Here is a 23,985-nt window from a genome sequence, read left to right on the forward strand (position 1 = left end):
TACTGTACTTTAATGTACTCTACTGTACTCTACTTTACCTTACTGTACTGTACTTTAATGTACTCTACTGTACTCTACTTTACCTTACTGTACTTTGCTGTACTCTACTGTACTCTACTTTACCTTACTGTACTTTGCTGTACTCTACTGTACCTGACTGTACCGTATTGTACTGTACTTTGCTGTACTCTACTGTACCTGACTGTACCATATTGTACTGTACTCTACTTTACCTTACTGTACTTTGCTTTACTCTACTGTACCTGACTGTACCGTATTGTACTGTACTTTGCTGTACTCTACTGTACCTTGCTGTACCGTATTGTACTGTACTTTGCTGTACTCTACTGTATCTTGCTGTACCGTATTGTACTGTACTTTGCTGTACTCTACTGTACCTTGCTGTACCGTATTGTACTGTACTTTGCTGTACTCTACTGTACCTTGCTGTACCGTATTGTACTGTACTATGCTGTGCTGTACTGTATCTTACTGTACTGTAATCTACTGTATCCGTATTGTACTGTACTATGCTGTGCTGTACTGTATCTTACTGTACTGTAATCTACTGTATCTTACTGTACCTCTCTCTCTCTTCTCTCTCTCTTCTCTCTCTCCTCTCTCTCTCTCTCTAACCCCCCCCCCCTTCCCTCTTGAAACCCGATACCTTCGTGATGATAATGACAAACTCACTCTACAGAGGATTGCGCAATAGGTATTGCGAAATAAGCATACAAACACAAACTGTACGGTAAATATGCATTTTGAAAAGATGACACTAAGTGGATTACGTTCAGCATAGCATGCAGTATATATTTCTGTAATAATGGTGACTTCCAACACGACCGAATGTCGGGAACCGCCGAACAAAATCTGTCTTTCCGTTCTTCATATGGTAGTAAAGATAAATAGGCCTACACATTAAAGAGGTTATCAGCAATTGTTTACTTCATGTCATATACAGTACAGTACATCATTCATGCATTTCATTCCTCTCCTCTTTCTTTCTATCCATCAATTTCATTCTGTTTATATTTTGAGAATAAAATTTGAGATAATCTCCTATGCCTGGTTTGTGTGCGATTTTGTCTTATAGGCCACTTTATGTGTGAACGTAAGTTTTAACTTGTTTTGATGTGCAGAATTAAATTGTAGACACAGTGATATTTTCAAATAATACCATTAGTCTCTGCTAAATATTGAATGTTTATTTTGTTTAGTTTTATATTCTATTATATAGGCCCAGGGGCGCTGGAACTCCCGAATCCCAAGGGGAGCTGAGCCTGGAGGAATTCATGCGTGCGGCCAAAGGCCGCACGCCGAAAAATTCACGTTTTTTATCCGGTTTTGGGTTATTTTTATTACGGTTTCGGGTGCTTATTCCCCGCACAACGGTGTAACAAGGAGCTATATAGTTACTAGTTATTTTAGCACACAGTGCAACACACAGCACGCATGCACACACACAGTCACTCACGCACACACTACAAAATCGGGTATTATTTTTGTAACAGTTTTCTACAGTTTTTTATTCCCCATATACAACGGTGTTAGTTTGCAACAATGAGCCTATAGACAGTTTCTAGTTCTCAAATAAATAGACTTTGGTGTGCCATCAAAGCGGGATTTAAATTTGACTTCCCTTCTGACCGGAAGTGGCAAGGTGACCATGTGATTAGGTCACCATGTGATAATCAAATACCTTTTTTCAACATATTTTATTCCCCAAAGTCAAATACATTATTGTTTTAATATAGCTCTGTGTGTGTGTATATATAGGCTTATTTAAAAAAAAAATTTTTTTTTTTGTTTCCTCCCCACCACCAGGGGAGCTGCAGCTCCCTCAGCACCCCACTTCCAGCGCCCCTGTATAGGCCTACTTTGTAACCTGACTTTCGCCAGATAGTTGCAGCAGTGCGTAACGCTCTGCCTTACAACGCAATGCTGCCACCATCTGGCGAAAGTCAGGTAACTACTTTGTACACAGTGGGGGAAATACATTATTACTAATAGCCACCCTAAACCTACAATGATCAACATTATTCCAAACGAGCTCCCAGACCTTCAAAGATGCAGGCAGCAAGCTTCTCTTCTCACCTCCTCCTGGCTCCAACAGAGGTATGACAACGGATGCAGGATGCGATAATGGAATAATAATAGCATACAGCATAGGTGGGCACGAAATGGCAGTGGCACCGCAATGTAAAAATTGCTGTTTTGTCAAAATGTTAAATGGAATATTTTATAAATGGTCTGAAGTAATGTAAAGTAAGCCTGACATAGGGGCTTTTAAGCCGTGACATCATTTTGTAGGCAGAGGAGAATCTGCCCCCAGAGCATTTTCTGTCCCTCGCTATTTCAAAAAACGACTAAAAAATAACGACTAAAGTATAATTCTAACACTTTCCTTTCAACAACAAAGAGAAGAAAAATGTGTAAATAGTAAAAATAGTAAAAAGATTCACGGAAACTGGGGGCAGAAATTCTCCTCTGCCTACAAAATGATGTCATACTTAACAGCAGGTACTGGATAGACTTTCATATGGCATTATTGATAATGTGTCATAAATAATGACACATTATATAAATAATGCCACAGGAAAGGCTATCCAATGTAAAACAAAGATGAGTTCATAAAATAATCCCCTTAGAATTGTGGCTGTGAGTGGCCAGTGATAATAACCTGCACTGCAGGCTACAGTGTCGATGTGTTTACAGTAGGCCTATGTAACATAAAGCCAAGGCATGCCATATCGGCTACTTTCCAAAGTTTGGTGCGCAAATCATGAAAAAAGAAAACGACGCATTGCTATATTTTTCTGGTGGCACAAAGGTCTGTAGCCTAGGCTCTCATAAATTACACAATCGGGCAGTAGCCAGACGCCTATCATAATACATGCCAAGTCGTGTATTTATTTTCCTGGCTGATAGGCCTAACCCTACATTATAATATATTAACAAAAACGTTTTAACATTTATATAAAAGAGAATAGGCTACGTTGTGGTTTTATGTCCTCACTTGAATAGCTCTGGATTAAGAGCACCTGCTAAATGCCATATTGTACATTGTAAACAGTGGTGTTTGTATAATATTTTTATATTGTAAAGTGCATGTGCCTATGCCTATTTTATACTACAAAGAACCCTGATCTACAAACTAACAATGCTTTGCATTAAGACGAGTTGTTAGTTTGTAGATCTGCTCTGGGCATATCCACACAGAGGACAAGCTGAGGTGGTGACGTCACCAAGTACGCTGCAGTAAATACTGTTCCAATCCCAGAATCAGCGACGTGCGTCCTCCCGTCCTCGGAAGTTCTTACTCCCAAGGCGAACTTGCAAGTCTGAACTACCAAGGACCCCAAGGACCCAGTTACCAAGCCTGCGATCGAGAAACAGCCATTAATCCTAGGTTGGTGTATCAACAGCATTTCCTGCTTTGGGACTTTGGGGGCGTGTTCAAGATAGGCGAACCTTAGTTCATAACGTGTTCAGTTCAACTATATTTCAACCCCCAGTGAAAATAGTCACAGAACCTTATTTTATTTCACACAGAACACCCTCAAACACAACTGTAATGGTGTTATTAAGACGTGTTTCTCTTCCTTGGCGTTATATAAATATAACAATTTGTCTTTAATGTTTCGTTGTGCTGAACGCAGCCCACACACAATGCTGCTACCTTCCTTGTGTTGCATCATATTTAGTGACCCATCGAGTTGAGTTACCGCAGCGTCCTCCATGTTTTGCCCAGTGGTGGAAAAAGTACTCACATTTCTTATTTAAATAAAAGTATCAATACTGCAATATAGAAATACTCTACAAGTACTGTGGAATTCAAAATGTACTTGAGTAAAAGTAAAGTATTTGTATCAAAATTTAGGCTACTTTAAGTTTTCAAACGTAGCCTATACAAATCTTTTGAAATAGCAGATCTGCATGCTCACAATGCGTTGCAGAAGTGGTTAATGTATGTTTTGTAATAATAATCTAAATCTAAAGTAACTTATATGAGATACATGAAGGAAGAGCACAACCCTAATCAGTTTGTTCTGGGCTGTTTGGAGCTGGATAAAACAAGGATTCCGTAATCAATGAGGGGCCCAATTAGCCCTATTCACGGCCCGCCCACTCAGCAAATTTCTCAGCAACTTCCTGGTGCTGACGTCAGTTTAGAAGGGGAAATTAATACAGAAATAGCTGGACTTAAAGCCAACAAATCATTATTTCGAAGGGTAAAGCAAATTATAATGCTTTGTGCCTTTTACTATCTTGTGTTCTTGATCATGCTAGCCGTATTTTATACTTAATACTATTCGGAAATTGCATTAAATTTGCGATTTCTGTGCTAAAGCTGGTTGCACACTGCTGCGTTTTACGATGCGAAATGCGTTTTTCAGCGCAATGAGAGAGAGAGAGATAGAGAGAGCAAGGGACCGAGTGGTGCGCGAAACGGACCGCAGTGTGCAAACGTGACAGACATAACGTGAGGTTGATTTTTTTATTTGCGTGCTATTTGCGGGCTATTTGCGGGCTTTTAGCAGGGTTTTACCCTTCAAAACGTGACTTCAGCACCAGGGGGATGCTGAGTGGGCGGGCCGTGAATAGGGCTAATAAGAGCACCTCCTACCTAGAGTCTTCCAGCCCTATGCAAGAAACACATTTGTTGGTTAAATTTTTTGATGGTAGCCTAGTAATTTTTTCTCTGGATAGGTTGCCCTCCAGGATGCAACCCAGGTAGTAGGAGATGTAATTTTTTCTTGTTATCACAGTGTCACCTACTTTAATTGTGAAGTTCTTGACTTTGCTGAGTTTCTGACTAGATCCAAAGAAAACTAGTAGGCTACTGTAGGCCTAACTAAAGTATCCAAATAGGCAAATTGTAGTGGAGTAGACTATAATATTTGCCTCTGAGATGTAGTGGAGTTAAAGTAAAGGTATTGGAAATAAAATAAAATAAAAATACTCAATTAAAGTACAAATACTTTACAATTGTAATGTAAAGTAAGGCCTACTTTACGCCACGGGTTTTGCCTTTGAGAGTACGTAGCAGCTGGCGTTGGTGAGGAAGAAAGCGACACCTCTGGTCAGTTGGGTTCAGTAACAAAATTCGATGGGTCACCAGATTGGCCGTAACAGCGGTGCACGCCTCCAAGCAGCACGAAGCAGCGTGACCGTGTTACAACAATAACAAACATGTTCAAAACATGTGCTTCTGTTTTGTGTCCGCAAGCTCTGACGTGCAAGCGCTGCTTATCATTCACAACAACAGCTGCAGGTAAACGTATGACTTCTATAAATGTGTTTGTGTAGTTAAAACTACTTTATTATCCAGTCCAGAAAAGCTGTCAAAAAAGCTGTCAAGCTGTGGTCAAAGTCTAGAAGCCAAACTCACTGTATCGTACGCCGGCGTCCGTTGCAGCCCAAAAAGAACAGATCTACAAGCTGTCAATTCGTCTTGGTGCGAAGCGGCGATAGCTTGTAGATCCGTTACTTTATAAACGATTGTCTTAAAATGAACCCTGCCATAGACAACTAAGACAAGTTCGTTTTTTGAATGGATTACATGCTGTCAATGTGTCTCATTCTTTCTGTCTTAATTGAATGAATTGAAAGAAAGAAAGAAAGCTTAAAATGTTTGTATTCGTTTTGTTTGACAGGCGTTGACAGTGTTCGGCCACTAGAGGGGGTCAGAGTGCTGGACTTGACAAGGTGGGCATCTGCAAGAGTGATTCAATCGTTAAACGATTTAACAAATGATTATAAGATATAAAGCAAAGATGAAAGGTACATTTTTTCGCTCTTGTGACTTGTGATAACCTAACTGGGTCTAGAGCACTGTTTTTCAGTGTTTAACAGTGGGTCGGGACCATTTGTGGGTTTTTGGTTTCCTACATTTTTTTTTTTAATTATTATTTAAACAAACAAAAGAAAATCAAAGGAAATCAAAGGAAAATCAAAGAAATTCCATGCTGATCTTGTAGATCTGCTGTTTTCACTAGTTTGGGTCCCTACTCCCGGGCAAACGTCTAATCTCTATTGGGTCACGAGCTAAAAGGTTAAGGAACCATTGGTCTTCTAGAGCAATGTTTTATAATGATTTTTAAACTGTATCCACACGCAGTTTAGAGGTTATCTGCATCTATAAGTTGCAACAAGCTCCATTGATAGTCCATTCATTCCATTCCATCCGTCCATTTCTGATTGTATTAAAACGATGATAAACTCACCAATATTGCAGCTGTACTGTATATGGACAGCTTTGGTTATCTTCTTTGTCTGCGCCTTTGTTAAAAAGTAAACATTATCGTGTTATGTTATGAGCAACTGTCTGTCTGAGCATGCAGCCAGACATTTCTTTCTGTGTTCGGGTTTGACGATATGGACCCAGAACGTCATCATTTATTTAATTATTCCATTCACAAATGCGTATTTAGTTTATTCGATAAAGCCTCAAAATCCACCTCCTCGAAGCGGATAAAAGTTTTTGCGGATAATGAAAGTTTATTCGAATTTTGAAGTGTTTCCATAAAAAGATTCATGCGAATAAGCCTTAACACATGGGAAGCCAATGTTTCTAACATGTCTAACTGTTGCTGCTGCCGCCGTTCACTCACGCTTTATTTTGAAGCTTCGTGCATGTGTGCACGTGAGTGTCCACTGACGATTGAGGAAGATAATCCATCTGTTTACAAACACTCGCGAAACAAAAATCCAAACCGGGGCCGACCATCGCGGTAAAGTGTCGCCGTGAAAACAATCAGATCTCTGCTTCCCTGGCGTTCTTTGCACCTTATTCATAGATAAAGCCCTTTTTATGTTTGAGCCTAGAATGGAAATCAATGCAGCCTAGTCGTGCCATTTTCTCTCTCTGCGAGCAGCGGTGTGACGTATGGACTAGGGTCATTCACAGGGCACACAACATTCACGCAGCACGCTGTACAGTTAACCCTTTGTTGTCTCGTTGAGGAACGAGACAACTCCTTTTGACAGAGTGACCCCTAGTGGCCTTATCTCGTTACTGAACGAGTTTGGCCCCTTGGGTGTTAAAGGAGTAGTTCACTCCCAAAATGACTTTTTTTCTATTGATTAGACACGCCATGGAGACTAGAGTTCAATAATATTTTTTGGTTTTTGTCACATTCCTAAGACAAAAATTTGATTAGAGTAAATTTACACCCATTGATTCCGGATGGGGATCCGTTTCGAAACGGGTCCCCATCCGGAGCGAATGGGGGTAAATTTATTGTTATCACATTTTTGTCTTAGGAATGCGACAAAAAACTAAAAATATTATTGAACTCTAGTCTCCATGGCGTGACTAATCAATAGAAAAAAAACATTTTGGGGGTGAACTACTCCTTTAATGCGCATTAAGAGGCTTTATATGGAACGCCACTACAGAAAGTTGTAACATGACAACGGTGGAGTTGTTTGTACACAAGCCAAGCTTTCTGTAAAGCCACCATGTTGGTGAGTATTATCGTGGTTTATTACAATTAGATAGTACTTTTCTGTTTCATGATTGGACTGTCAACAGCTTGTTGCAAAGTAGATAACATCCATAATATAACTCTCTATATCAGGGGTGTTCAACGTTTTCAAGGACCCCTTAGTTGAGAGAGAGGTGAAGCAGGGACCCCCACAACCTGTTAATAGATTCCATATAGTTTCATTGTTTGACAGCACAATCATCAGTGTATTTTGGATTCATGTCAATTTGTGTTTTCAGATATTTAACCACTTGAACCGTCAATACTTGATAAACTTGACCTTTCACTCTGTACTTAGTCTGCTCATTTTCCCCTCTACACCAAAGCTCTGTCTTTGACAAAAATAGCCGATCTACAAGATCACAATGCCTCGCAGCGCGAGGCGTTGTGAGCTTGTAGATCTGCTATTTTTGGCTAAAGTTCTCAGAATATGGATGCTAGGGTTCAAGTAAAAAAGGAGAAAAAAAGTTTCTAAGACTCAAAGATATGGAGGACCCCCTTTAGTAACTCTGGGGACCCCCTAGGGGTCCTGGACCCCCTGTTGAAGACCCCTGCTCTATATTCTAAATATCTGAATGACAGACACAGAAGCTAAATCAACTGTGTAGAAGGAGCGTACTGGAGCAAACACTTTTAGAGCCTTTTTCTTAATACAGGGTGCAGGCAAGAGTGACAACGTTTCGATGTCAATACATCTTCGTCAGGTCATGAAATCAACTGTGTGTGTGTGTGTGTGTGTGTGTGTGTGTGTGTGTGTGTGTGTGTGTGTGTGTGTGTGGGTGTGTGGCAGGGTGCTGGCTGGTCCGTTTGCCACGATGATTCTTGGTGACCTGGGTGCTGAGGTCATTAAGGTGGAGAGACCAGGTGGGTGGATGAAGCTGTTTGAATCACTCTCTCAACTTTATTGACCAAGAGAAAAATCTACCATCGTTATGCATATTTATGCTCATCACACAGCTTGAGTGAATGCTTGATTCTGATTGGTCTATCACTGAATCCAGCTGTGTGTTATTTCTGTATAAAGACAGATGAGGTCAATAACAGCTCAATAACAAACGCATATTTTAAACCTTTTCGTGCTATGTTTTAGGGCATTCACCAAATATTCGAATATTCGAATATCAAAGTCACTATTCGACGTTGTTCACCGAAGTCGAATATTCGCTTGTGTTTATTTTTTTGTATTCTCTTTACAAAATATATAGTTTATAAAGCTTGGCTAGTTAGGAAGTCATAAGAATGAGTTGTCAATACCCCTGGTGGAAGAATTTGTTAATGCTCTATACCAGGGGTTCTCAAACCTTTTTGGCCCGTGACCCCCAAAATAAATATATTTGAACTGGGGACCCCCACCCTGACAAGCACTTGGAATTGTGGGTATTACATTTAACTCGGTTCCGCAGATAAATATTGTGAAAATAGCAGATCTACATTATGTAGATCGGCTATTTTCACAATGTTTGCCTCTTGCTTACTTAATATTTGATAGTTTGGCCAGTTTGGTTAGTCCTGTCGAATATTCGACTATTCGAATACTTTGAGGTTGAATAATTCGAATACTAAAAACCACTATTCGTGAATGCCCTACTATGTTTATATATCGTGTGTGTGTGTGTGTGTGTGTGTGTGTGTGTGTGTGCGTGTGTGCGTGTGTGCGTGCGTGCGTGCGTTGGTGTGTGTGAGCCAGGAGCAGGAGATGACACCAGGTCTTGGGGTCCACCGTTTTTGGGAACGGAGAGTATTTACTTCCTCAGCGTGAACCGTAATAAAAAGGTAAACGAGAGTAGTAGGGCTTTCACAATTATTACATAATCGTCTAATCGCTATTATTTGACATAATCGCGATTATTTTTCATAACCGTCATAATCGTTTCAATGTTGAAAAATGTTCATATATATTTTTTAAAGTAAAAAATTGTGGAAATAGCAGATCTACAAGCTCACAACGCGTCGCATCGCGACACATTGTGAGCTTGAACACTATCAATGTTCTTTTTTATGTATAAAGTTGTCAAATGTCAGTAATGTCTTTGTATATTTAGGTGCCATATATGTCATGTGCAACTTCAAAGCCTATTAAAAGCCAAACAGAAATGTAATTGTCAACGGCATAAACACAATTAAATTATTTGAGTGACAATTAATCGTCATGTAAAATGTCATAATCGTGACAGCCCTAATAGGCCTGGGGCCAATTCTGATATCTTCACAAATTGGTACCACCCAAGGTGACCGTAAATTTTTTACATTTTTGACTTCCTACATGTCTCTAGTTTACATTTTGGTATGATAACCCTTTCTGAGACCCAGCTTAATTGATGTTATCACCCGCTAGAGTCGGTCTCCCATCGACTTTCTATACAGGAGGAAAATACCCTGAAAACTTTTTTTTTTCTGGGTATTTAAGTAGGATGTGAGGGGTCTAACTAGGGGTTTGTCATGATGCTGAATCCATTGCAAGCATTTGTTTTGCACAAAAAACATTCCGTGGGCTAGAAATGGCCTCAGAAAACAATACACGTATGGGTGAGTATTCATGTTAGTTGGAGGCCTTAGGGTTTTTTTTCTCGTGCTAATCAGTCTAAAAGTGCAAAATTTTGCACAGATGTAGCTCAGGGCATGCTCTAATGATTTAGCTAGGGCGCCCGAGTCGGCGACCTTCGGGGTCACCACAGCACCCACAAAACTCTGAAAAGTGATGACTCATCACTTTTCATCACTAAAGTCGATGGGAGCCCAACTTGATTTGGCCGCTGTGGCGACCCCGAATGTCGCAGACTCGGGCGCCCTAGCTAAATCATTAGAGCATGCCATGAGCTACATCTGTGCAAAATTTTGCACTTTTAGACGGATTAGCACGAGAAAAAAAACCCTAAGGCCTCCGACTAACATGAATACTCACCCATACGTGTATTGTTTTCTGAGGCCATTTCTAGCCCACTGAATGTTTTTTGTGCAAAACAAATGCCTGCAATGGATTCAGCATCATGACAAACCCCTAGTTAGACCCCTCACATCCCACTTAAATACCCAGAAAAAAAAACTTTTCTGGGTATTTTCCTCCTGTATAGAAAGTCGATGGGAGACCGACTCTAGCGGCTGATAACATCAATTAACTTTTTCGCCGCCGTTGACAGTCCTCACCGTCATTGAAAGGGTTAATACCATGGCGCCGTTGACGGTGAGGACTGTGAATCTTACTGTATATACAGTAAAGATATTATTACTTACTTAATGTCGCTCCGGTCCCGTCCGCATCGGTAATGTCGGCGATTTGTTTACAACGCACGTTGGGCGTGCACGCGAAGTGAAGCTCCTCAATGTTAAGTCAATGGAGAGGCCCATAAAGAAACTTCATTTAAACAAAATAGCCATTTTGAGACATTTTGCAGCAGATCTAAATGTAAACAAGGCACAAGGCAGGGCGCAGCCATCTTAGTCTTCTTGTCCCACACTGTCATGTGACTAGATGACGTAATCGTTGCCGTCAAGTGATAATCCAAAAAAACAAAAACAACCCCCTTCCAGCCCTTCAAAATAATAGCGGCGGCCTATGGAGGAAACTGCGTGGCACCGAGGCACCAAGCAACCTTCAGATTAAGAGGCACTAATTGTGTTAAGCTGGGTCTCAGAAAGGGTTATCATACCAAAATGTAAACTAGAGACATGTAGGAAGTCAAAAATGTAAAAAATGTACAGTCACCTTGGGTGGTACCAATTTGTGAAGATATCAGAATTGGCCCCAGGCCTATAAATGGGAGACAACACACTGACTCTGTTCAAACTGTCATGTTATGTTGCTTCTCAAACGTTATTATTTTATTTCAACGACCACCCAATAAGTGTCATGTGAAGCTCACCAATCCTCATGCTTATGGGACATATGCCCGTTTATGGGCTAGAGACGGCCCCTCTCATGGCCCTGTTTAGTGTGGTTGGGGCAGCGCACTGTAGTGTTACTTTCTAGGTAAACAATCCAGACTATAAATATAACCTAGATGAACCTCTAGCCATTCCTGGTGACGTCATCTGTATAGAGTGAGTCCATTGAGTTCAAAGGTGCTAGCTTGAGGATTGGTCAAGCTTCACATGACAATTTAGCTATCCATAGCCGCGGGAACTAATTTACAGTAGGGGGTGCTGTCACGAGCTCCTCATGCACGCGCGTGCAGCGCACGTGCACGTGTCGCGCGCAGCGCGCACCGAAAATTTGCGGTTTAATGCGGTTTTGATCGTGTTTTATTCGGGTTTCCGCGGTCTATTTTTTAGCTAAATGTAACACAATCGGGAACGGCTTTCCCTTTGCATCTCCACATGCACCATCCAGCAAGATATAGTCTGGATTTCTTGGTACCAACAGTCAGACAACAAGTGCCAGTTTCATAAAATCATTCAGTTCCCAGAGCTTTTCAGTTAATCTACTTAGTTACTTTACACCACTGTCTACAACAGCAAGCATGATGGTTCCCAACATTTTTAGCCCGTGAACCAAGAGACATTAGGGTACCCTGTACCAAACAAGTAGTAATGAAAATAGCAGATCTACAAGCTCACAACGAGTTGCTTCGCACTGCGTTGTGACCCATACAATGTGTCAGCCGCATCGGTCCCGACCCCAGTGTTAGGAAACAGCTGGTTCTGGTTAGCCCAAACAGTACATTAGCCAGCACAGCAGCAGCATAGCATAGCATTCATCATTATAAGTATATATAACCACGACTCACCAGTGAGGACGCGACGTCACGCGAGGACTAGCAGAGGGCGATGTTTAATGCCTAGGTTGTGTTGTCTTGGTGTTCTGTTTATATGCCTTTATGCCCGTGTTGTTATATTTCACCGAGTCCAAGACGCACCGTAGTACGCACGGGGAGAAAGTTAAAAGGGAAGTCCTTTGAAAGCTATTTCCTCTCTAATCAGTGCCCAGAAGCACATTTCTAAACAAGAGTCTTTATTTTCATTCAACACATGTTTATTTTGAAATTGTACTGGAAATAGAAGTAGCCAATAGCTCCTACTTCACGCCACTGATGTCAGAGCCTCTACTTGCCGAGGGGCAATATTTTTCCCCCAACCCCCCCTTTAGGGGGTGCAGTGGGGGGTGCGGTGGGACCTGGGGGAGAGGGTGCGGGCGCACCCCCAGACCCCTACTTCCCTCGGGTATGTAGCTATCCAGACAATAAATATCGCAATTTCCCAGAAATGCATCTTTCTAGTATATGCTTCGATATTATTACGTCACCTTTTGCCCCTCTCTGATTGGCTACAGACAGACGGACGGACGGACGGACGGACGGACGGATTTACATAATTTATAGCTGGATGTATTTGTGAATACATTTTCTCCATTGACTTGAAAGGAGGGGTAGCAGGGACCTTTCCCTATCTAAATAATGACGCATATCTCTCATAGACCAGCTAAGAATGTCCAAATAAATGTAAACTAAATAAATACATAACAGACATAGGCAAATTTGAAGTTATAATCAGTTTCTCCCTATACACCCTCTACTTCCCTCTACTTTGGGAACACGCCTCTTCGGTGACGTCCCGTTTAGGGCTGTCACGATTATGACATTCGACATGACGATTATTTGTCCCTCAAATAATTGCGATTAACGATTTAATTGTGTTTTTGTCAATGACAATTAAATTTCTGTTTGGCTTTTAGGCTTTGAAGTTGCACATGGTAGATATGACACATAACCTAAATATACAGAGAAATTACTGACATATTTGACAACTTTATACTTAAAAAAGAACATTGATAGTGAAAATAGCCGATCTACAAGCTCACAACGCGTCGTGATGCGACACATTATGAGCTTGTAGATCTGCTATTACCACTATTTTTGACTCTTTTTTTAAAATATATGAAAGTTTTTCAACATGGAAACGATTATGACGATTATGAAAAATAATCGCGATTATGTCAAATAATCACGATTTGACGATTATGTAATAATTGTGACAGCCCTAGTCCCGTTACGTCACAGCATTGATAATGCCTCGGCTCGTTCTCAGTCAGTCAGACAGACAGACAGACAGACAGACAGACAGACAGTCACCCCCTCCCCTCTGCCTGTTTCTGCCGGACTCTGCAGTCTGCACTGAGGGAGTGAATGATCCGTGAAATAATTGTTTAATGTTCTGATTGTGTGTACTTTACTTCAAGTACAGTATTTTCTGGACTATAAGGCGCACCTGACTATAAGGCGCACTGTCAATGAATGGTCTATTTTCAAACTGTTTTCATATATAAGGCGCACCTGACTATAAGGCGCACATAATAGACGCTACTGTTGCGTTATGCATCCAACAGATGGAGCTGTGCTAAAGGGAATGTCAATGTCAATGAATGATCCATATATAAGGCGCACTGGACTATAAAGCGCACTGTAGTTTTTTGAGAAAATTAAAGGCTTTTAAGTGCGCCTTATAGTCCGGAAAATACGGTAGTAGCAGAGTAACATACATTGCAGACTGTTTGATTGCGTGACTGTTTGTGCTCTCGGCTCGCTGCAAGCCCGGACATGTCCGCAGTGGTGTAAAGTAACTATAAGTATATTTAATCAAATACAGTACTCAATTACAATGTTGAGGTATTTGTACTTTACTTATTTCCAATTTCCGATACTTTTACTTCTACTCCACTACATCTCAGAGGTAAATATTGTACTTTTACACCATTAAAATAACTTGAAAGCTTTTGTAACTAGTTACTACAGAAATAAATGATAATATTATAAGAGATTATATGAGCTTGTAGATTGGCCACTGCGCGTTGCTAGGTCATAGGCTACTGTCCATGCGAGAATGAGACGAGAGTACTTTTACTTAAAAGTAAAAGTACTCTCCAGATTGGGGCCATGCATGGAAGTGGCTAAATATGTATTTTTAGACACAATAAGCCCATTCTCAAGATGCACCGTAATCTTTCATGGGCAGATGTGACTTATGGGGGCTGGTGCAAATAGTAACAAAGAAATTGACGGCTTATTGTGTCTAAAAATACATATTTAGCCACTTGTACGCATGCCCCCACCCACTGAAATTTAAGTACTAAAATCGCTAAAACAATAGAAAGCAGTAATTGAAAACATTTTAACACTCATCTTTTCTTTTCTTTAATTACTATCTAAAATATTAACCCTTGTTGTGAAAAAAACAAAGTTGTCCTTTAACACTAATAGTGCCTCTTAATCTGAAGGTTGCTTGGTGCCTCGGTGCCACGCCGTTTCCTCCATAGGCCGCCGCTATTATTTTGAAGGGCTGGAAGGGGGTTGTTTTTGTTTTTTTGGATTATCACTTGACGGCAACGATTACGTCATCTAGTCACATGACAGTGTGAGCCCAGAAGAGAACATGGCTGCGCCCAGCGTTTGTGTACAGTATGGAAGAGTGGAGACCATCCTTTGTATAAGAATGTCCCTTTTGGAGAAAATGAGGTCTCTTTATGGGCCTCTCAATGGATTTACTATGGAGGACGTTAACTTCGCGTGCACGCCCGACGTGCGTTGTAAACAAATCGCGGACATTACCGATGCGGGCGGGACCGGAGCGACGTACAGTAAGTAATAATATCTTTACTGTATATACAGTAAGATTGACAGTCCTCACCGTCAACGGCGCCATGGTATTAACCCTTTCAATGACGGTGAGCGCCGTCAACAGCAGCAGAACAGTTAATTACACCAACATTGTTCATGTATTGAAATGATAAAAATAACTTTTGTGTTTTTGTGGGGTCTGTTTTTACCCCGCAGAGCATTGCAGTGGATCTCAAGCACCCTAAAGGAGTCCAGATCATCACAGAGGTACAAGTCTGATCTTTTACAGTGTGTTACTGAGCCTTTGTCACGTGTTTGTGCATGATATTCATTCATTCATTCATTCATTCATTCATTTAGCCATTCATTTACAATGTAGGCATTTAGCAGACACTATTGTTTAAACCATATACTGTCCTAATAATCTGCTATCTACATTTGTATGTTGTGGTCAAATTAAAGCTATAGTACTATGGAAGTTGCTCAACTACTGGTCGGTAGCGGTATTGCTTTTTTCGGCCGTTTTTCGCGGCCTCGCCGAGACACATCCGTAGAGACTCCTACGCCAGAGTAAACACTGCGGTTGAGGCAAGCTACTTCCCGAAAAGACGGCAAGACGCGCTGTGATTGGCCGGTAGTGTATGATCCGCGCTGTGATTGGCCGGGAGTGTATGATCTGGAGACAACGTATACGGAAAGATGCAGATGACGTAATTTTGCCGCGAAATCCGGTCCCCGGCCAGGATCATAGAAAACATATTTACAGAAGGCTTTAGGGGCTGAAATTCACGGAGTGGGTATTCTAAAACTTTAGCGATTTAATAGTTAGGACAATTTTAAGATTTGTTTTATTGGAAAAGTTACATAGTATAGCTTTAACTAACTAAGTAGCTAACTAAGTAACTAAGTAACTAACTAAGTAACTCACTCACTCACTCACTCACTCACTCACTCACTCACTCATTTATGTATTTGATGTGTTTTGTGTAATTGTATCAGTTTTAAATATATGGATTTGTGAATAAACTTTAATCTCTCTCTCTTTCTGTGTGTGTCTGTGTGTGCGTGCGTGCGTGTGTGCGCGTGAGTAGTTGGCAGCAGTGAGTGATGTGTTGGTGGAGAATTATCTTCCAGGGAAGTTGGATCAGATGGGTCTGGGATTCAACCAGCTGAGTGCTGCCAACCCTTCACTCATATACTGCTCTATATCAGGTGCAATACTAATGATTATTATTTCATAATTATTATCACAGATTGTTGAATCATCATCTTAATAAGAACGTGTAGATTAACCAATGAATAGCAACGCAACTCATTGCAGTTCTCAACTGCATTATCCTCCCAAAACTGCCCAAGCAAGCACGGTCAGGACCTGGACCAATCTGTAACGTCTCGATTGGGCCCAGATCAAGTCAAACCATGACTAGTCAGATCTGGCCTAGAATATCTCCTGATTTCAACCAACATAAATCCTGCCCACAAAAACGGACGTCCTGGATTAATCAGAATATAACCTTACATGCTCATTTTTCAACTAACATTACAAACAATAACAATAATCCTGTCAAACTAAAAAGTCCATACGACGTCCTGGTAATGACATCAAGATCATCCCCATATGGGCTGTGATCTGGCCTAGTTCTGAACGTCACCGGAGTCACCGGAGGATGTTATCGGAACGTCATCATTACGTCCTTTGGCTTGCTGGGGCACCTACCTGCAAGACCCTTTCCTTACTAGTTTTGTTGCTATAATCATTGGTGGGCTCCTCGGAGCGCAGGTCTTCGCCAGGCCGGGTTGTCTACCCAGGGCCCAAGGTTAGACCAAACGCAAATCATACTTTTCTTTTCTCTGTCTCCTCGCGCCTCTCAGACCAAAGGCTTTGGTCACTAGTAGCGCCCACCCCTCCCACAGCGAATGACATTAATCCGTTTAGCCACATTGACAGTTCGGCAACACATCGGAACCAAATTAGCTAGTTTCGCTAATTTTAAGGTTTTTAAACAGGTCAGTATCATATATAAGACACTAAATGGTCTATGCCCACCTCCCCTAAAGGAATTCATAAAAAGGAAGCCTGATAGAGGACTCAATACTAGAGCAATCACTAGAGGGGATTGCGAAGTACCGTACCGGGTAACCGCTTTTGGAAAAAACACCCTTTCAGTGCAGGGATGTTCAATCTGGAATGACCTACCTCTAACAATAAGAGACTGTTTGTCATTTCCATCCTTCAAGTTCAATCTAAAAAAATGGTTAGTTGACAATCAAACCTGTGACCATGTATAGTTCTAAGAGTACAGCTCATGCCATGTACGTATATTTTTAACTATCCTTTTTTAATGTAGGGTACTGTTAGTAATATGTGTTGTTTTGTTGTTTTTTTCTTGGTTCAGGAAAAATAGTATTTGTATGTATGTTCTTAGGCGCCCTCTCCTAATGTAGGGTTACTGTTTGTTGGTATGTATTGTTTTGTCTTCATGTGGGGACTACGGATGAAATTTAGCATTCTTGCTAATTCCGGCTTATTTACATTGCATTCATGTAGTGTTCATTAATATGCATTGTCCCGTCTAAATAAACAAATAAAGTAAAGTAAGTAAATAAGAGGAGGTTAATGGGGCGTTGCAGGTTTCAGATCCAGTCTGTGTTCTTGAATGTGTTAATATGTGCAAATTAGCGAGCCAGTAGGCGGGCTCTAGACCAGATCTGAGCACTGAGCAGTAAATGGAAACCATTCTCCCACAAATCCACACACGGAAGATTTATGACTGTCCGAGGGTGTCCGGGAGAATCAGTCAGTCAGTCAGTCAGTCAGTCAGTCAGTCAGTCAGTCAGTCTATAGATCATATTCACACCGTGGCCATCTTGGATCACATGACTTCCTGGGATAGCAGCCTGCATTAAAAACCATTGTTAACAATGGAGTGATGGTCCCAAAATATGAGTTCTATTCAACCAGTTTCTTTTTACCGAATTGACAAATGGGCAGATGACAACATCAACATCCCCAAAAGGCTGAAATAGAAGGGTATATCCACAATATTCATGGTAGTTAGGTTGCAACCTTACTGTGTACAAAGACATGCTATCTGTGCAGTGCTTGCTCCACTATCATATTAACTATTTGTTGTTAGATTGTTTCTGATTAATGTGCAAAAATCATGAAATAGTAATATTAACTATATGATGGCACTAGTCTGCATACTGTAGCAAGTCTTTGTACAGAGTAACACTGCAACCTAACTACCATGAATATTGTGGATATACCCTTCTATTTAATCATTTTGGGGATGTTGATGTTTGTCATCTGCCCATTTGTCAATTTGGTAAAAAGAAATTGGTTGAACAGAACTCATATTTTGGGACCATCGCTCCATTGTTCACAATGGTTTGTAATGCAGGCTGCTATCCCAGGAAGTCATGTGATCAAAGATGGCCACGGTGTGAATATGGTCTATTGCCATGTTTCCATAAGCTTATTCGAAAATAGGAAAAGAATTATCAGAAATTCGCATTAAGACAAAGCGAATTTAGCCTGTTTCCATTTGCGGGTGTCATTCGCATTAGCGACGGTCGCATTAGTTGATCGGGCTGATTTTTTCAGACCGAACCGAGACGTGATTACTGCACGTCTGACTGCTGTGACTCGATCGCTGCATAGTGCACACTCATCCTGCAAGTTTCAGCGTCCTCTGGAAGGCGGCCGATCTGCAAGCTCACAACGCGGATGCGAGCTGCTGTGAGCTTGTAGATCGGCCACTTTTGGCACGCAACACCGTGTGATGAGGAAGGGTTAGCCACGGATGGCTTGACTCCGTGCGGTGAAAGCGGGAGGAATTTACACACGGTCCGTGTCACTCCGTGTGTAACAAACAACCGGTTTGTTTTGTGGGCTAACACTATAAAATGGACGTTTAGCGGCAAGGGAAAGTGTTAAGTTGAGGATGATATGGACCCAGAATGCCATAATGTATTCGCATTTATTTTCTGACCCGTTTCTTCTCACAAATGCACATTTAGTTTATTCGATAAAGCCTCAAAATCCACCTCCTCGAAGCGGATAAAAGTTTTTGCGGATAATGAAAGTTTATTCGAATTTTGAAGTGTTTCCATAAAAAGATTTAAGCGCAAAAGTTTTAATGCGCATTAAGAGGCTTTATGGAAACGCCACTAGTCAGTCATCCAAACATGCATCAAAGCAGTGCAGTCTAACTGGCCTGCAGTTCCCACAGAGCACCACTAGATGTCCCCACCCACCAGCAGAAACCCCACACAGGGCCCCACATAGGAAGTGCACAAGTTCACATTAAATGACACATGAAATTAATTTGATTACTCTCTTTATAACTCTCTTAATCTTGTATTGCTTCGTCTAATATTTCACCACAGACGACCAATTCAATTTGAAATTAAATTTGACACAGATCCAATTATCCTACATACCGGTAACTGATTCAGTCCCTGTGTGTGTGTGTGTGTGTGTGTGTGTTCATAAAAGATTATTTATTTTTGGAAGCGGCTGAAATGTGCGCTTTTGGATAGAGGCGATACGCCTGTTTTAGCAGTGGGGACTATTCTACAGATCTCAGAACAGGGGCAGAAATGAGACATATCAACCGAACCAGGTAAGAATGTCTGTGGAAACATTCTCATTCACGGGGGGTCCTATTTTGGTCTGTATTAATCCTTTAACAAGAGCATGTGACTAAACTAGAAAAAAGTGTGGTTGTCGTTTTTACGTTTTCCCATTCAAATCACGATTCATAGAGCTTCATAGAGCAACTTTTAGCCACTTTCTAGGCATGAATGAGAACTGCAGTGTTTCCATGACTTCCTTATCGGCTTCATTTCCGGCGGCGAACGCTTTCCGCCTGGTGTGGACATACAAGGTTTCCACCTGACAGAGACAGTATTTATTAGGGCCGTGAGCAGCTGTTACCAGGCAGACTTACACGCGTCTCAGTGTTATTGTTGTGTTTGACTGATCGTTTGCGACGCACTACAATGTGTTGTGTTTTTATTGTCCTTGCGGCCAAACATTTCATTTGTCGCCTTTGACGGAAAATTGGAGCAAGACGCTTTTAAGCTATTCCAGCTGACGTGCGCGCACACACGCACACACGCACTGAGTCTTTCCCTCTTTCCAGCCCTCTGTTGACTTTCTTGATCCGTATTCTCTCTCTTTATCTCTTTATCTCACTCTATCTCTCTCTCTCTCTCTGTTCCCTCTCTCTCTCTTTTTCTCCCTCTCTTTATCTCTCCTCTCTCTATTAGTCCCAGCTCAATCACACCCCTACCCGACCTCAGGGACGTGCAGAGAATGTTAGAGAGGCCGGGACTGAAACTTCTAAAAGGGCCTTTTGGTGAAAATATTGAAAATAGCAGACCTCCAAGCTCACAACACGTCGCGCTGCGACGCGTTGTGAGCTTGGAGGTCGGCTATTTTCAGTAAATGTTACCACACTAAACTGAGCATAAAAAAGGCAACACTGGAGATGTGGCGTACGGCATGGATTTCTACACAGAGAGGGCAATTCTTTCAACATAAGATGATGCATTAAAGTTAGGGAGAGTTTGGACATTAATGGACAAGTCAATTCTCTTGAATGTTGCCTTCATGTATGGCCTGGAAAGAGGGCATTTGCATTTCTTTCACCATCGTAAAAACTGCATTCATGGTCTGGAGAGGACTCTTTTTACAGACTGTTAAAAGGGCAGGGGCTCAAGCCTCCTTTGATGTCTATGTGTGCACGTGCCTGCTCTTTATCTGTTTATCTCACTCTCTCTCTCCTCTCTCTCTCTCTCTCTCTCTCTCTCTCTCTCTCTCTCTTTCTCTCTCTCTCTCTCTCTCTCTCTCTCTCTTTATCTCCCCTCTCTCTCTGTCTCTCTCTCTCTTTCCTCCCTCTCTTTCTCTTATAGTCTCTCTATCAGGCCCAGCTCTATCACACCCCTACCCGACCTCTCCTCTCACCCCATCCCTTCATCCTTGTTCTCCCTCCTCCACCTCCACCCCTCCCTTCCAAAAAAGACTCCATTTCCCATGAGGCCTCATTAGAGTGTGACAGCTGCTGCATGCAAGACTCTCTACATAGTTGTAGATTTATGACGTCCGACATTCTGACTACAACGTGTCACGCGCGTACACACACACACACACTCACACACACACACACACACACACACACACACACACACACACACACACACACACACACACACACACACACACACAATTTACTATACTTGTCAGGACATTTTTTAATGCAATGTTTTACCTCTTTTAACCTTTTTTAACCTTAAAGCTGATAATAGCAAATCTACAATCTCGTGATCTTGTACATCAGCTATTTTCACTGCCTGACAGCTGCGCAAAACGTATGTATAAATCAGACTCCAAACCAGACTTTAACATGTCTAATCCTAACCCTAAACCTAACCTCTAAATGAATGTCTAATTCCATAACCCCTGAATCTAACCTATAAATGATGACTAATCCTGACCTGAATCCTTTCTTAATTGTTTAAGTACAACTCAGAAAATGTTTTCTTTAACCATTAAACAACCATTTCTGAGAGGACCAACACAAGTATCCTCACAACATTTACTAGATAGATAGATACTGTAGATAGATAGCGAGATAGAGAGATAGATACTGTGTAGATAGATAGATAGATAGATAGATAGATAGATAGTAGTGATGTTACCGATCAATCGGCAATGGATCGGATCGGGCCGATCAAAGCGTGATCGGCGATAATCGGTGGTTTAGATCAAAAGGTAAATTCACCGATCCGATCAATGACTTATTATACATGCGCAAGGCAAGGGTTTGTTATGGTCGCGCTGCTCCTCGCTCCACTTCACTCTCTCTCTCGTCTCTCTCTCTCTCTCGTGTGTGTGTGTGTGTGTGTGTGTGTGTGTGTGTGTGTGTGTGTGTGTGTGTGTGTGTGTGTGTCGTGAGTTCTCCCGCACGCACGCGCGCGTGCGTGCGGGAGAACTCACGACAAGTCACGTTGTTGTTAAACCTAGTTCCAAACACCATAATTCCAAACAAAGTAGTCGATGGGAGCAGTTATGGACAACACTTGTTGTCAATCTAATGATAACATTTTTTGTTCCCTTTTAGAGTATAAACGATCAATTCCATCTGAGCTAGCATAGCCGCACACATGAGCTAATGGGTTGCCCCTTTTTTGAGAGAGAAACAAGCAAACAGGTCTATAAAAACGTCAGTCAAACGTTGTTGTCTATAATATTGACATTGAAACAGTGTGGCAGTGGTGGAAAAATTACTCACATGTCTTACTTAAGTAAAAGTATCAATACTGTAATATAGAAATACTCTGTTACAAGTAATAGGCCTACAGTCCAGAATTAGAGTTCTCAATTTCGGCCCGAACCCGACCCTACCCGACCCGACCCGACATTTTCGGGCCGGGCTGGGCTCAAAAGTTATGCTAATTAGTCGGGTCAGGCCGAGCCTCGGGTTCAGTAAAAAAAAAAAAAAAAAAAGTTCATTTTTTTTTCATATTTAATAAAGATAAAGAACATGGCGCTGACTGGCGTTTCACTCGCTTATTTACTATGTGACCGTACGAGCACTCGGAGCAGCACACCACTGGCAGCAGACGAGGCAGAGTAGAGTGAGTGAGAGACAGAGATCCGTGGTCAGCGATGCTGGCAGCAGGATGCTAATAATAGCAGGCAGGTGTTGCGCACCAAAACACCATTCAATCTACAAACCCACTGAAGTCTGCTTTGCATCACGATCTGACTTGTTTAGAACTTGCAGATCAGTGCTTCTTATCCAGGCCAGCCAGGCACAGGGTCATAAATCAGCGACAGCAGCAGCTATACGATGGTGGGGTTACAACAGGTCGACTCCTAATTTGTCCGAAACGAAACGAAAGAAAGTGGAGGAGAGAGAGACTCACTGAGAGTTGAGTGACAGAGACGGCACATGCAGAGCAGACAGATGCATGAGTTGCACCGTGTGAACAAGGTGAGGAGGATTAAGGATTAAACCTTTCTTCATGAGAGAACATGCTAACATTGCCGAACCAAAAGTGGAAAGGTAGGCTAATCTCACTCTCTCAGCCTACTACTCGCTATAATAACACATGGAACGGTCACCGTGGTGGCGGCGTGGCGCCACCTGGAGGCGTTTTTAAATTTGTTTATTTTCCTCTCTGGCTTTTTAGGGCTTCGGGCTTAAAATGATGAAACTAGTTAGGGTCGGGCCGGGCCTCGGGCCGACCCTGTCGGGTTCAGTTAGGGCCTAGAAGTAAAAGTAATGTAAATTAGAAATACTCAAGTAAAGTACTAATGCCTCAAAATTGTACTTAAGTACCGTACATAAGTAAATGTACTTAGTTACTTTACACCACTGAACAGTGGTTCTCCAACATTTTCATGCCAAGAGCAAGGACCCCAAACGTGTACCATACTGTACAGAAAAACAATCTTAAGGGCCTATTAGGCCAATTATTGATTATGCTTTTAAATAAAAATGCTATTAACCAAGTCAGCTGAAATGTTATTGTATATAATTGAAAGAGAGTGACATGGTTTGTTTTTTGCGTTGAAAATAATGAAGGGCAGACAATAATGCCATGTCTTTATGGGAAAACGTTTTTTCTTTATTTATTTTTTTAATAAATAATAATATTGCCCAACTTGATCGGATCGGTGATTGATCGGTATCGGGTGATCAAACGTAGGTGATTGGTGATCGGTTCCAAAAAACCTGATCGGACCATCTCTAATAGATAGATAGATAGATAGATACTAGGGGTGTAACAATGTAGTGGGTGGATGGATGGATGGATGGAGATGGATGGATGGATGGATAGATGGATACTAGGGGTGTAACGATATGATGGATGGATGGATGGATGGATGGATGGATGGATGGATGGATGGATGGATATATAGATAGATA

General features: G+C 41.5%; 1 protein-coding gene across 1 annotated transcript in view; it reads left to right on the forward strand.

The window, feature by feature from the left end:
• The first annotated feature begins 5,147 nt into the window (after positions 1 to 5,147).
• The window catches only part of sugct (succinyl-CoA:glutarate-CoA transferase), a 172,966-nt gene continuing 154,128 nt past the window's right edge, over positions 5,148 to 23,985 (forward strand). Inside the window, exons 1-6 of the mRNA XM_080752184.1 lie at positions 5,148 to 5,278; positions 5,661 to 5,712; positions 8,284 to 8,357; positions 9,181 to 9,266; positions 15,257 to 15,307; positions 16,132 to 16,252. Coding sequence (XP_080608310.1) covers positions 5,197 to 5,278; positions 5,661 to 5,712; positions 8,284 to 8,357; positions 9,181 to 9,266; positions 15,257 to 15,307; positions 16,132 to 16,252 — 466 coding nt within the window. The 5' untranslated portion in view covers positions 5,148 to 5,196. The remainder of the gene's footprint in view (positions 5,279 to 5,660; positions 5,713 to 8,283; positions 8,358 to 9,180; positions 9,267 to 15,256; positions 15,308 to 16,131; positions 16,253 to 23,985) is intronic.

This window comes from Nannobrachium achirus (genome assembly GCF_963921795.1).
Source record: "Nannobrachium achirus genome assembly, chromosome: 21".
Lineage (NCBI taxonomy): Eukaryota > Metazoa > Chordata > Actinopteri > Myctophiformes > Myctophidae > Nannobrachium > Nannobrachium achirus.